The sequence below is a fragment of the Macaca mulatta genome, chromosome 7, assembly GCF_049350105.2.
Source record: "Macaca mulatta isolate MMU2019108-1 chromosome 7, T2T-MMU8v2.0, whole genome shotgun sequence".
Classification (NCBI taxonomy): domain Eukaryota; kingdom Metazoa; phylum Chordata; class Mammalia; order Primates; family Cercopithecidae; genus Macaca; species Macaca mulatta.
The window spans coordinates 34841741-34856447 of record NC_133412.1 but is presented as its reverse complement, the minus strand read 5'-3'; the positions used below and the strand labels follow the sequence as shown (position 1 = coordinate 34856447).

The 14707-nt window shown below is 49.6% G+C and overlaps 2 protein-coding genes across 13 annotated transcripts in view; both read right to left on the bottom strand.

Moving 5' to 3' along the window:
• The window catches only part of MYZAP (myocardial zonula adherens protein), a 338107-nt gene that overhangs the window by 134791 nt on the left and 188609 nt on the right, over positions 1–14707 (bottom strand). The gene's annotated exons all lie outside the window — the stretch shown is intronic.
• Positions 169–14707, bottom strand: part of CGNL1 (cingulin like 1) — a 175425-nt gene continuing 160886 nt past the window's right edge. For 8 of the 12 annotated variants that reach the window (XM_028850973.2, XM_028850976.2, XM_028850975.2 and 5 more), the window contains 5 exons: positions 7109–7192; positions 6291–6415; positions 5220–5328; positions 4689–4852; positions 169–3596 (listed from right to left, as the gene is read on the bottom strand). In XM_028850973.2, coding sequence (XP_028706806.2) covers positions 3458–3596; positions 4689–4852; positions 5220–5328; positions 6291–6415; positions 7109–7192 — 621 coding nt within the window. In that variant the 3' untranslated portion in view covers positions 169–3457. The remainder of the gene's footprint in view (positions 3597–4688; positions 4853–5219; positions 5329–6290; positions 6416–7108; positions 7193–14707) is intronic. The other 4 variants (XM_028850974.2, XM_077939478.1, XM_077939477.1 and 1 more) reach the window with 1 other exon arrangement.

The window sequence follows — 14707 nt, the reverse complement described above, 5'->3', positions numbered from 1 at the left end:
ACTGACCAGTCCCCACCCTTCTGTTTCAGAAACCGGTCCCAGGGCTGGAAGGCCTCCAAGTTCCACTTCCCTCAGTAGCTCCCAGCCACTCACCTTGGCAGTTTCTTAGAGGACACAGAGCCAAGCTCTGGAGAAAACAAAGAAGTCACAATCACAGGCGAGTCAAAATTCCCATTGGGTGACAGTGTTTATTGAAAGGAAATCTTGCTTTATCCAGGAATTCACTTACATGGAGGTAGCTGCAAGGAGAGTGTCTCTTTCCCATGACAACCCAAAGCAACCAAACCACACCCCAAAGCAGAAACCCAATGGGATAAGCCACCTGGCGTTGTAGCCACCACTCAGAAGCAGGAAAAACCACAAGATACAGGATGATTGTCTCTTCAGTATTGCATTTGGCCATGTATGTGTTTTTACATAAGATATATTTTTCTTTTTAAGCTAGCTAAAGAAAATATTCTTGATTGGGGTTAGTTCTTAAAGAAAAAAAAAACAGAAAAAAAGTATGTATATATAAAATAAAATTAAAGAACGATAGCATGTTATACCTGGAAAGGACCGTGGGCCCTCATCTTCGCTTTGTTCCAGGCAATCCATGGCTCTGAGAGTGAGCACACTGTCAAGGTCACTGGGGTGAGATGAGATGAGCTGGGACTTGAAAACCCTTGTCTTAACTTCTAGTCTCTTAACTCTTCCCACTCCACCATACCGCATGCGTTGCCAACTCCCTCAGAGTGTAGGATAGCACAATTGTCAAAATGCGTAACAGCCTATTTTTAGGGTAATGATGCAAGTGTTTTGAAAAGTGACCTCTGTTCTCTTTGCATGGGCCGTTTTGCTTCTTGTAGCCAGCCCCATGGCTACTGGAAAGAACTGACCAGAATGAGGGGCAGCCACTTTCTCTCAAACCGAAACAGACACACGCTCCCCAAGTTCTTGGGAGTGCTGACCTTCCCCAGCTCCGTCTCTAGGTATGAGTGGGCTGAGGCTTCTCCAGGCAGGCTTATTGGCTGATGTCTAACGATGGCGGAAGCAGCAGGGAAATTATGAACACATCAAGGGTCAAAGTGAGCTCTAGGGAACCAGGCTTGTCGTGTCCTCAGGAGGACAGAGAGACAGAGGGCTTGAGTACAGAGGTGCTCGACCTCCATGTCGATTTGTTTGATTGTCATCTACCACCCCCTTTCCCGACACTGAGCTCCAGGAGGGAAGGAATTTGTACCTGTTTAATTCACTGCTGTATTCTCTGTGCCAAGGACTGTGCCTGACACATCATCGATGCCCAATAAATATTTGCTAAATGAGTGAATGACTAAAGGGAGGAATTGTCCACACCCCACACAAGCAAGCAGAGATGAGAATCACCCCCGGCTGTGGTGAGGATGACAGTGACCCTGTAGATGTGCAAGGGGCTTGGCTCTCTGGCTCCAGACTCCCACTCTTAAACTGGGCTGACCATTCTGAATCCTGTCGGGTGGGCTCTGACCTGGCGCAGGTGGGACCCCATGGCAACTGTCATAGAGTTCTCTGGCCCACAGGCCTCCCGCCTATTGGGATGGTTGGGGACACTGCTGAAGTAGCTGAACACTACCACCTCTGTCCCATATATGTCACCAACTCACAGGGTCCTCTCCCTGGCCACATCCTGTCCCATACTCTGACCTGTGGAAGCCCAGCTGTGATTGGGCCTGGCCTGTGGGTATGCCTGGAGACTGCCACATTGTGAGGTGACACAGGAAGGCCAGAAGGGAGTCCCCAGATATCTAGCATCCTCCCAATGCCATGCTCCCTGAAGTTCCTCTCCAGCCATGTGGCCTTGCCCACAGACCTCAACAACTCCCTGCGACCTGCTGCTGGCAATGTCTCTTTGTCCCAGGAAACTGGAAGGAGTTCTCTAGTTTGCACAGACACACCTCTGCCTGACTTCTGTTTCTTTCCTCCCTTCCTCAACATAAACCTGAGATCCTGCTCAATCCACTCCTTGCCCACACATCCCCCAGCTTTCAAGAACTTCTCTGTCTTCCTTCTCACACTAGGCCCCCCACACACACCTGCCTATCTCCTCTCTCCTCTCCCCTCCCCCATGACCTCACCAGACACCTCCCACCTCATTCTCATACCTAAGTCTATGAACCTTTCCCCCACACCCTCCTATTCCCCCGATCCCAAAAGCTTGCTGTGGGAGGAGCAGGGAAAGGACCAGTAAGACATGACCACATGGCCCCATCCTTCCAAAAACGGCCTCATTTGTTTAAGGCCTTACCTATAAGTCTCCCTATCCAATCTGTGTAAAAGAAATTGCAATCAGTGACTGGGAACAGGTCTCAGAACGTTCAGAAATTATAACAGAATTCTAGATAAAATAAGCAAACAAGGCCATAGCTGCAGTCACAGACACAAGCAACCTTCTGGCTTTCCCCTGTGCCAGTGACGTGTTTACCCAGACCGTGTGAACTGCTCTTCTCAGTCTTAGCTATCCGTGACCACTACAGTTCTTTTTTTACAACCTTCGTTTCCAAAGTGGTCTTTATTTGACTTTCTCTCTCTCTCTCTCTCTCTCTCTCTCTCTCTCTCTCTATCTCTCTCTCTCTCTCACCTCTGCTCCTCAATACTTAAAATCTAATAGCTTCATATTTTAAAAAAGAATACTCAATGGCCGGGCACGGTGGCTCATGCCTGTAATTCCAGCACTTTGGGAGACTGAGGCAGGTGGATCACTGAAGTCAGCAGTTTGAGACCAGCCTGACCAACAGGGTGAAACCCCTTCTCTACTAACACAAAAAATTAGTCAGGAGCAGTGACGGGCGCCTATAATCCCAGCTACTTGGGAGGCTGAGGCAGGAAAATCACTTGAACCAGGGAGGCAGAAGTTACAGTGAGCTGAGGTTGCACCATTGCACTCTAGCCTGGGCAACAAGAGTGAAACTCCATCTCAAAAAAAAAAAAAAAAAAAAAAATACTCAATATAGGTGTGTGAACTTTACAAACCAGCCATCCTACCAAGCCTCCATCACATTCCAAATGCAACAGCAGCAGTCTGTGAGAAGGTCTGCTTTAAAATACGTACAAGCTATACATCGTTTCCTCCCTGCACGGTGCTTTTAAATAAGTCCTAGCCTTCTGGAGCCTTTGTCTTGGCAGGGGCAGTTAGGACGGGAGGAGGGACAGCAATGCAAATAGTGACTGTGGAACAGGGGCCTCAGCCTACCAAAGTGTATCTCTCACAACACCCCAGGGGGTGGTGGCTCCTGTTCCTCAGGCATCCCAACATTTTAAACTGCAAAAGCTTCCTGTCAAAGACCCACTGAGAGACCCTGGCGAGGAATGTAACGCTGAGGAGCTGGCACGCTGTGCAAAGGGGCGGCGATGGTCTCGGTGGCAGACGGACGCTCCCCTCCCTGCCTCCCGCTTTGGGCGGCTGCAGCTCCCACAGTGATGACCGGCACTTCCATAGCACTCAGATCTGGCTGGCGGTGGTGCTGTCCTTGGAGAAGGTGTAGCTCAGGGGCGCCTCGTAGAGGCTTCCCCCGTCCGTGCTGAGGTCATCGTCGTCATCCATGTCATCCAGCACTTTATTTGGCAGCTTCTTCAGTCTGCTGAAACAATAAGGGGCATGTTTCCTGGCCCTGGGCCCGTCACTAATTTGAAGATAAAGGAAGGGTTTTGGGTTGCTGCCCCTGCATCCCACTGAGTGGCACAGAAAAGAAACACATGAACTTAACAGGTGATGTTCCCTTCAGCCACAGGGAATCCACTGCCCCCGTTTCAGTATGGAAAGCCCATCTTGATGGGGTGGGCCAGGTTGGGACAGGATCAGTAATGTTGATTTCCCCAGGCTGTCATTATTGATCTTGTCTTAATTTAAAATTTTGGTATCTTGTTCACCATGGATCGCATGCATTATCTTTTAAATATTGCATTAAAATGTTATCTATCTTAATTACTGAGATTTTTCGTGCCCTCTTAAATGCTGCACCCTAATGCCAACCTTGGGGCCAGTGACCTGATAGGCCCTGTTTTACAGGATTCTCAAGGGGCTGGAGCCTTCTGTCCATTGATGAGAACTACCTGGGCAGCCAGCACAGAGCCCCATGTCACAGCCAGCCTCCAAGAAAAGCTCAGCTCTATGGTTAGCAAGAACCTAATCTCATGAACCTTACCTCATACTCTGGGGAGAGACTCTGGAGCAGAAAAAGCAACCCACACAGTCCCCAGCCCTCCGCTCCACGCGCCCATCCTTAGGACCACAGCAGACAAGCTTCAGAGAGCTGCTCTCTCCTGGAAACCAGGCTTAGGGAATCTAGTCCTCATGAGGACACAAATCAGAACTTTACCTTATTTCTCCCTAAGTCAGACAAAAGCCCAGGCTGACCCAGGAACTGCCCCTCCATGATGGTGTGAGCTAGTCTTACCTGCCTTAAGTCTCTGTTTCCCCTTCTGATCAACAGGGATGGTATCTGCCCAGCTGGCATCAGGGCATTGGTATAAGAATGACATGCATGAGGCCCTACTGCCCATGTAGGGTGACTGAAGTGGACAGAACCGCCTCCACTTCTAGGATAAGATAACCCCAAAAGCAACAATGAGGAGCTGGCTTGAGACAACAGGAGTGCGAATGCTCTGAAGGCAGAGCCTGCTTCAACCGTGGGGAGATTATCGGGCCCTTTTTGGCCTCCACACCTGCCCACCTTAAGTCCTTCTTCATGGAGTTGAGTTGGCCCTGCAGATGCTCATTCATGTCCATCTGCTCCTCCAGCTCCCTCTGCAGCTTCTTTTTAGAACTTTCCAGTCTGTCGATTTCCTCCTCAGCCTCCTCCACCTGCCGCTTCATGGCTTTCAAACGCAAGCTCAGCTGCACCGGGACAGGGTGTGGGTTGAGTGCTGGCTGATGGCCCAGCCCCAGCACTCAGCTCACCCCAGGTCCAGCCACCATCTCCCCCAGGCAACCAAGACATGGGCAATGGGGCAGCCAGTCTCTTGGGAAACATGGAGAGCAGGCGGTAAGACAAGGTGACTCTTTAAAAGCCAAACTCAGGGTGTAGAATTTGCTATCTCCTAATTACGTAGGCGAGAAGCCCCCATTCTATGATGTGACTAGGTGCGTGGAAAGGGAGGAACCAGCCCACTCACACTCCACTGCTGCTCGGGGAGGCCTCCCTTGCTCCCCCAGCCTGAGACGTGCAATCTCATCTACGAGCGAATGCACAGAGGCTCCCTACCTGGTCCTTCTGATCGGTCAGTGACAGGTGCTCATCGTCCACCTGCATCACCAGCTCCTTCACTTTCCGCTCCAGCCGCCGGTTGCTGAGCTGAAGGCTGGCCCGATCCCTGGAAGGGAGGAAGCAGAACCAAGAACGCTTTCACTCCCATCCCTGCAGGGAGCCCAGCCCAGGCTGTGGAGAAGGGGAAACTCCAAACAGGGGTACCTGGTCAGCTCAAAGCTTAGGGTCAGGGAAACACAACTGCACATGAGAAGAAGCTGCTTGTGAGAGAGGTGAGTTAACGGGGTTCGGAGAAGGGGAGTGACTGGCCCAAGGCTGCAGAATCAGCGAGGGGCTGAGCCGGGGCCAGACCTGCCTGGAGTTCCTGAGCTTTACTTTGTAAGGCAAGAAGTCACAAACTGCAGATGTCTTGGGTCTACTCCAGGCTGTTCTGGCCTGACTCCCCAAAAGTCCAGCTAACACAATAGATAATGTAAAACGTCCAATGCCGGCACACCACGCCCCTTTTAGGAAGGTGAGGGGCCGGGAGTCAGAACTACAGCTGGAAGGCTGCTCAAGTTCAACCTGGTGCTGGCCCTCAGGCTGCCATTCAAGAGTTAGCTGCAGAGAATGGAGTTGTTGGAAAGGAGTGTGCTCACTTGATCCCATGTCCCACCCACCCACGGGGGAAGGACCTGCCCCATCTCTGAATGGAGGCTAGTCGGCCTCTGCTTAAATACACCTGGCCTCCAGGGCAGAGTCAGTGGCTTGTAATGTGGCTCAAACTCGGTAGTTTCTGAGGCAGTCTGTACTATGGGAAAAGGGACAGCAAGTACAGTGGCACCGCCATGGACTGAGAAGTGGGGGTCCTAAGCTTTTACCCAGCTACACCAGTATCCAGCCAGGCTACCTTACTGAAGTCACTTATTCTGATGGGTCTCTGTTTTCTCATCTATAAAAGTAAGGTTGTAGTTGCTCTGCCTTCCTCACAGGCTACAAGGATCGGGAGAGATCCCAAATGTGAGAGCACATTGCGATGGAACTGTCACTGCCCACTGGGGCCTCTGCACTGCAGTGGGCCCGGCTCACCTCTCCTCACTCTCCAGGCGGTCCTCCAGCTCTGCAATCCTGGCCTCCATCTGCACCACCAGCCCCTCTTTGCTGGACCTGTAGGAACCTTCCAGGTGGATAATCCGGCTCTTTAAGTCCTTGTTCTGGAAGAACATAGGGAGACCGTGAGGGGCTATGTGTCTGCCACGCTCTGTGCAGGGCAGCGAAGAACACGGCGCAGAACCTGGTGTTTGGTCGCTGCCTGCGATGAGGCTGCTTTCTGCACCAGGGCCTGTGGCCTGGAAACCGGGGGAACCCAGAGATGTTTCCAAGGAAAGCCCTTGAACTCAGCTGCAGGTCAGAAAAGGAGGTTCTATCACACTCCCTCATAAGCCTGAATGAAATTTTTGCCATGTCCTAAGACTCCCGGATGTCAAACAGGCTTTGCCTTGCCCTATAAACGTACAGGGGGACAGGAGAAACAGGCTCCTGTGCCAGTCATGTGCAGTGAAGAACATGAACAGAAATCATGTAAAAGAAATAATGACCCAATGAAGCTTTCTTAGCCACTCATGTGTTTGATGACATGGATTCTTTTTCATTCTCTTTACATTAGAATTTAGCCCTCTTCAGGATCTAGAAAATAACACATGCAATTCCTCCTCCCCTAGCTGCCGAACTTCCATGCAGATTTCCTATCACCGGGAGAAACAACTCTGGAAAAGGACTGTTAGCCCCCAGAGGTCTTGGGATGCCAAGTAAAGGAGGGACCTCCAAGGGCTTCTAGTTCAGAGCCGTGCAGTGGGGGAGGGTTAGCCGATGGAGGGGGAGGCAGCTCACAGGCCGGCTGCCCTCACCTGCCTCTCCAGGGAAATCTTGTCACACTCCAAGTCTTGCCTCGCAGCTCTCTCCTGAAGTAGCTCATTCCTCACCTGCTCCATCTACAGCAGACAGAACAAAAGCCCGGAGGTCAGAAGGACTGTGCCTGGATCTTTTCTACTGAAATGGTGGCAAGGAACTGAACGTCAACCCCCACTTTATGAAGGGGGCTGCCCTACCCAGCCCCTTGTGCCATCTGCTCTGGGGCACAGGATCTGTTTCTTAGTTCTTTCTTGGTTTCTTGATGACTGCAATACTGGTGATACAAATAACAGTAAGAGTCAAAGCTAGCCCTGCTGCTAGGGGTTGAACTGTGTCCCCTGAAAAAGATATGTTGATGCCCTAATACCCAGTACCTCTAATGTGACCTTAATTAGGAGATGGGGACTTCAGAGAGGTAATCAAGTTAAAAATTAGGTTATGAAGGTGGGCCCTAATCGAGTATGGCTGGTGTCCTTTAAAAGGGGGAAATTTGGATGCAGAGACAAACATGTACAGAGGGAAGACGGACACAGGGAGGGCGCTCTGGGGAGATGGAGGATTGGGGTGATGGGTCTACAAGCCAAGGATTGCCCAAAGATTGCCAGAAACCACCAGGAGCTAGGAGGAGGCAAGGAAGCATTTCCCTACTGGTCTCAGAGGCAGCATGGCCCTGGTAACACTCTGATTTCAGATTTCTGGCCTCCAGGACCATGAGACAATAGATTTCTGTTGTCTAAGGCACGCACGTTGTGTTACTTTGTTACAGCAGCCCTAGAAAACTGGCACACCTGCTTAGACTCCACAGGTAGGATCCTATGACACCCCCTGAACAACCCTCAGAAGGAGGTAACAGTACCTCTGCTGAGGATACTAAAGCCTCCAAAAGTCAATCAACTTGCAGTGACCCACTGTCTAAATTTGCCTGGACTGAGGATGTTCTCAGGCTGTTTCTATGCTAAACGGAGACAGTCCCAGGTGAACCAGGATGAGTCAGTCACTCAACTTCCCCAAGAGGTACCTAACCAGGAATGGGGGAGCCAGCATTCAACGGCACTCCTGACTGCTGCATTATAAGCTCAAATTGCAGAAAGGGCTTCCCAGAACCGTGAGCGTATCTCAGACACTGCTAGATTTCTCCTTTTTTATGCCAGAAACAAAAGTCAGTAAGAATGCTGGGCGACTTCAGGTGACCTGACAAAGGCTGAACACTCCTGAGGGTTTCCTCTATGCTCAGGAAAGGAAACTCGCTGCGTAGCACCAGAGAAGAAATCCCATCACCTGACCATCAGCATCTCTTTTCCTGATTGCCAGTGGTTTGCGCAGGAGTAAAATGAATTATCAGAGGCGGAGGTTCCAGACCCTGTTGCCAGAACTGTCCAGCAGAGGGCAGCATGAAGAAGCCAGAAGAATCAAGCTAAGCCAGTAAAATAAAACTACGTTTTCCTTCTTAAGGATGAAAAACAAATTCCAGGGTCCAACATGGCTAAGAGGTGCACACACAGCCCCCGGACACCAGGGCCTGGAGAGCGTTTGACACAGGCTTACTTGGCCTGGCCTCAAGCTGAATTTCGCCACCTGTACATGAACCCCAGTGAGTAAAAGATAAGCTCGCCCCTTCCTCACTGTCTCCCAAGGAGAGCAAGAACTGGAATCCCAGGAATAGCCAGAGGAGACACCCCACATTGGGCCAGGTTTGCATTTGCTCCCTGGCTCCCCTTTTCCTGACCTAGGTGTGTCACACAGCATGATGTCACTGGCCCAGAGTGGGCAACAGGGAACGGGGCGAAATGATGCTGGTGGGACAGGCAGGGTTGGGACACAAAGGCCTCCAACGCCACAGGGGGAAGCTGGGCCTCTGCCCCTAGGTGAGGGGGGGGTACCAGGTGGTCCAAAGAAAATGCTCACATTTTAGAATTCCTAACTGGCAGGCATCTAATTCATGGAGATTCAGAATGTTCAGCAGAGGAAATTGAGGCCTAGGGCGGCGGTTAGGCAAGTAACCTGAGGATCAGGGCTAGAGCCAGGCCAAGCCCCTGCACTGCCCGTTACTTCATGGCTCTGCCTCTGGACCAACTAAGTGGAAAGGATTCCAATAGACGTAGAGTTCAAATGCAGCTGTAGCAGAAACATCCAGGCACAGACGGGCAGTCCAGCCTCCTTACAGCATCTTGCATGGAGAAGGGAAAAATGCTAGCAATGGCCAGGACCAGCAGGCAGGGCACGGCCACCCAACTCGGGCCCGCTCCTGCTCACGAATCACACACTGCACAGAGGGCACCAGAACAACTGCTGTCACTGTGACCCCAGCACAAAGTGAAAGGGGAATGAATGCGGACTCACGGCCCTGCTCCCAAGGTGGTTTCTGAACCAGCCACCAACACCTCACACGTGGAGGTCATCAGAACAACAGCTGGGCCACGGGACTGAGGACGGACGTGCCTCCCAGCGGCAGCCGTTCTGTTCATGTGCCCAGGGCAGTGCCCGACACTTCACTGAGGACGTGATTAAATTTCCACTGTAATGGGAAATGATTACAAACAGCAGTGGCCCAGCTTGTCCTGCTAGCTCTCCCAGTCCCTCATCTGTGACCTTGTTGATCTAACTGCTGGGATACAGACTCCTAAGCAAGGAACTTGATTGAATGAGACAGCCTGTAAGTGTCCCCGAGCTGGCCCACGATACAATAAAAGCACAACCTGGTGCCTCCTCTACCGTTCAGGGTAGAGGAACTCTCCGAGGCAGATGTTATCACCCTGAGTTTCCAGGTGGGAGGTCCAGAAACAGCCGCTGAGTCAGAGGTAGGTGGAAGCAGCTTTGGGAGTCCAACCTAGGTTTTCTCAGAAAAACTCATACACTCTTTTCTCCCCTCCCCATTGTGTCTTCGCAAACCTGTAGGACCTACGACTCTCGATAAAGGAAAAAGACCCACAAGGAGGAGAGTTCGGGCAGGGGCTTTGGAGCCCAGAAGGAGAACGTGCCTATGGTGGAGTGAGGCAGAGTGCAGAGAGCGTGTGGAGGGATTCCAGGATGGCCAAGTAGTCATGCAGCCCTGGGCCCAGCCTGGGGGTTCAGGACAAATCTTGCCACGTAAAGCAGCAGCCACTGGCCACAGTCTAGCACCCTCAGTGGCAGTGTCTGAAAAATCTGGATCCCACCAGGAAACAGACTTCCCTGTGCAGAGCAGCACTTAGCATGGCGGCATCCTGGAGGGTCCCCACAGGTTCAAGACCTCCCTGGAGGACCCCTGGAGAGACTGAGGATAATGGTGACTCTCCAAAGGAAAAAAAAAAAAAAAGGAATTATTTATCCCCCACCATGGCTATTAAAATGGAAATGTAAAATAAATCAGAGTGAAGAACAGGAAGGAATAAATGTGTAGCCATAAAACTTAACAGTTACTGTGACCTGAGCAGGCAGTCCCTTTTCTTGAGTCTTTGCAAACCTGGGCTTTTGGCAAACATGATAGGCTTCCTTCAGTTCTTCAAAGGACAGCCTGACATGAAATTCTAAAGTAAATCCACCATGTGGAGCCTTATACAAGGAATACTGCGTGGTGTTATGGACAATGCCCCAAGAAGGATCGGTTTCACCATAAACCCACAAGTATCCTGTGTGTCCCTGCTGTTAGCTGTCCTCAATGCAGTGATCCCAGGACTAGGCCCCTTGACTTGGGAATATTGTAAACCAAATTGTTACCCTGAGCCCACACTGGCACCTGCCCTGGGGTGGTGGTGAGAGGCGGGGGGAACTATGGCTTGGCTGAGCCAGCCTCCTGGACCAGAGGAGAGTAAACTCGAGGCTGGGAAAGTATTTCTTTATATAAGCTTAGTGCTTTATATGCTGTTTACCCTTCAATTACATTAAATAGCATGAACAAAAACTTGCCAGTCAAATTTAAAACAGAATAGGAGCTGAAGGCAAAAGTGGATCGCAGCTGGATTGAAAGAATGCTAAGTATCCTGAGTATTTTGATGGGAAATCACAGTATCAGATTCCAGTGGGTTTTATGTCAGAGACACCCATGTCCTGACCCAGCTCTCAGAATTCTAAGTAGCTGCCTTTCAGGTTAATGGAAAGCCAGAGCTATCTGTGATGGCCAATAACAATACTGAACCCCATCACCTGTGTTTATCATTGGGCTGTAAAGAGGTTGGCAAGCCCACACTCCTGGCTGGCATAAAAAATAATCAAAAAGGCTGGGTGCGGTGGCTCACGCCTGTAATCCCAGCACTTTGGGAGGCCAAGGCAGGTGGATCACGAGGTCAGGAGATCAAGACCATCCTGGCTAACACGGTGAAACCCCGTCTCTACTAAAAATATAAAAAATTATCCGGGCATGGTGTCGGGCACCTGTAGTCCCAGCTACTCGGGAGGCTGAGGCAGGAGAATGGCGTGAACCCGGGAGGCGGAGCTTGCAGTGAGCCGAGATCACGCCACTGCACTCCAGCCTGGGCGACAGAGCGAGACTCCGTCTCAAAAAAAAAGAAAAAAAAATCCAAAAAAAGAGGAAAATTATTATTAATCAACTGTGCACACTGGGTTTTTGAGCAGCTGATACAATAAGAGGCAGTTCTGAGATTAGGAGCAATTAAAAAAAAAAAAAAGGAGAAGAAGAAAACCCCCTCTGATCTTTCACTCACAACTGCAAAGAAGACAGTCCCATTTAGCACGCGTGGCACCCCTGACACTGACTGAGGAGCAGGTGTGAGCCAGTAAGGAGCAGTTCCAGAAAGTGACTGTAGGAGCCCACAACTCTATCCCTGGGATTTAATCCTGCAGTTGCCGAAGCAACAAGGCAGCCTTGCTCAGTCCCTGGAGAGACCATGAAGCCACCCAAAGCTCGAGTCGGTATTTTTCCTGCCTGCCAGCTGCCTGGGCTTGATGAATCATCTTTCCACTGGGCTGGGTCATCATGGTCTCCATGGCCAAGAGAACGCCTTCCCACGTAGGCCCAGCTCTGCTGTGAAGTGTTTGCAGCAGTACCCATCGAGCCAGCACAACAGCCTATTGGCCTTCAATTTAAAACACATGAAGCCGGACCTCTCTTTGGCTATTTGAATCCTGCACTCATAAAGAATCAGGAGAGGATCAGCTGAACTTAAATCCTCACCCATTTTAAGAAACATGACTTTTAACTTGGGAATGGAGACCCAAATGCATTTGAAGGAGTAGTCTTTAAGACCGTGACATAGTCTCATGCAGGGATGATGGGAACAGGCAGGAGGCTTTGGAGTCAAACTGTGACTCCTCCTACAAACTGTGTGACCCTATGTAGTCACTTCACCTTGCAAAACCTGAAAACAACAAGAAAATGAGGCACCCAGCACAGTGCCTAGCACTTAGGGAATCATTGGTAAGGATGGCAATTGTCATAAATGGAAACATGGTTTTTGGAGGATGGAAAGGAAAAAGGATTACTCTGGATTTAAACAGACCAAACACCAGTGACTTGAACTTCTTTCAACTTATAAGCCAATCAGAAACCTTTCTGTATATGGTGGGACTATACTTGGGTGAGAAAACAGATACTCGATACTTCTATTTCATAAAGAAGGTATCATTTTATCAACTCCAAATCCATCCCTTTTTATCAACTCCAAATCCATCCCTTCTCCTTCATAGCAGTCAGACCTGAAAACAAAGTCCAAACATCCGAGAGGTTTGAAAAACTTTTCTCTCTCAATTAGGATTTCCTGAATCCATCATTCTGAATAAGACTGTCCTGAGCATGTAAAGGAAGCCCTTAGAAAGGCTGTGATATGGTTTGGCTGTGTCCTCACCCAAATCTCATCTTGAATTATAGCTCCTATTATCCCCACGTGTTGTGGGAGGGACCCAGTGGGAGGTAACTGAGTTATGGGGGTGGGTTTTTTCCCCCGTGCGGTTCTTGTAACAGTGAGTAAGTCTCATGAGATCAAATGGTTTTATAAAGGCAGTTCTTCTGCACATACTGTCTTGCCTGCTGCCATGTAAGAGGTGCCTTTGCTCCTCCTTTGCCTTCCACCGTGATTGTGAGGCCTCCCCAGCCATGCTGAACTGTGAGTCCCTTAAACCTCTTTCCTCTATAAATTACCCAGTCTCAGGTATGTCCTTATAGCAGTGTGAGAACGAACTAATACAGGCCAGGAACGTATAAATAACATGGCCAGCTTTTAGTGAGTGCCAAATGTATGCATAAGAAAGAGAAAGAAAGAACAGAGGCATAGAAAGGATCAAATACACCATCTCATGCAGCCTTTCCTGTCCTCTGCCCCGGTAACAGCACAGTTGAGGCCTCCTCTCCATCACCCCTTCTCCAGTCCTCACCCCTGGCATGAGTCTTCTAGAATACAGTGTATGCTTCTACTCTTCTGCTCAACAGCCTTTGACGGCTGCCCACTGCCATCACGATAGAGCCATTCAAACCTTCAGTCTGCATCTTCAAACTTATCTCCTTTCATTTCCTATGGAAACTAGAAATCTGATTGAGTCACACTCATCCATTCATCCATTCATTGTTCCTCAAAATGCTGTATAGATTCCTACCTCCCAGTCTTTGTTCACATCATTCCTTCTATCTAGAATCCCATTCCCAATCCCCTTGGTTTATTCAAATCTTAGCCTTTCTTTAGAGCTGACCCCAGGTCCCCACCCTCTTTCTAGTAATTCTTCCACACTCACTCTTGCTACATTGGTCTTTCCCTCATTAGTTGCTTGAATCTTTTACTTGGCATTTAGTATCCACCGTTTTTTATTGTTAGTTACCAATTTTTTAGGTCTGACCCAGCTCCTCAAACAAACTGTAGCAACTCAAGGTCAGGGACCATTTCTGGTCCTCTTGGAGCTTTACTGCAATGCCATGCACACAGCAGGCATTCATCATATTTTGCAAGCATGGGTAGATAGAGCACTGCCTTGGAAATTGAAACCTAAGCCCAGTTCTGCAGTCAATTGCCAGCATGACTGTGGCCAAACCACCAGGTGACTCTGGGCCTCAAATCCCGCATCCATTACAGAGAAGTGAGGAGAGTTGGACTGAGGTCCTTGCCAGATCTAACAGTCTATGAGAGGGGTTGACCATTCACTAATATTGCTGGAAAATCTTTTTTCTGGCTTATTCACTTAAGTCCCATCACTAAAGCTAGTGGGAGATGTTTGGGGGAAGCAAAGATTCAGCAAAGGAGCCTGTGAGAATTCAGAGTTTAAGGAGAGCTGTTAAGTTTGAACTTTTTAATTAAAGAGAACAAGATCGCCAAACTAAAATGTCCCATGCCTTCTCTTTTCAGTGCCTAGTAACAATTTGCTAGGAAGGCAGGGCTGATGCTATTACTTGGGTTCAAGATAACATGCACCCTTTCCTGTTTTTTTAGGAGCTGTCCTTGTTAAGAAGATGCCATAAGGTCAGCATTTGATAGGGGAGAGGAAAAAGGGTCTTAAGTTTTGAAGTTTCCCTTTTCTTGCTTTGATTCCAGCAGGACAGCACAGGCACACGGCCCTAGAAGTTAATCTAAGTGGACCAGAAGAGCTCAGAATCAGGGCCCATCTGTCTACACCCAAGGCCTTCATTTCAAGAGGCAGGAAATAAGCCTTGACTCAACCTCAACTTTGAATGAGAA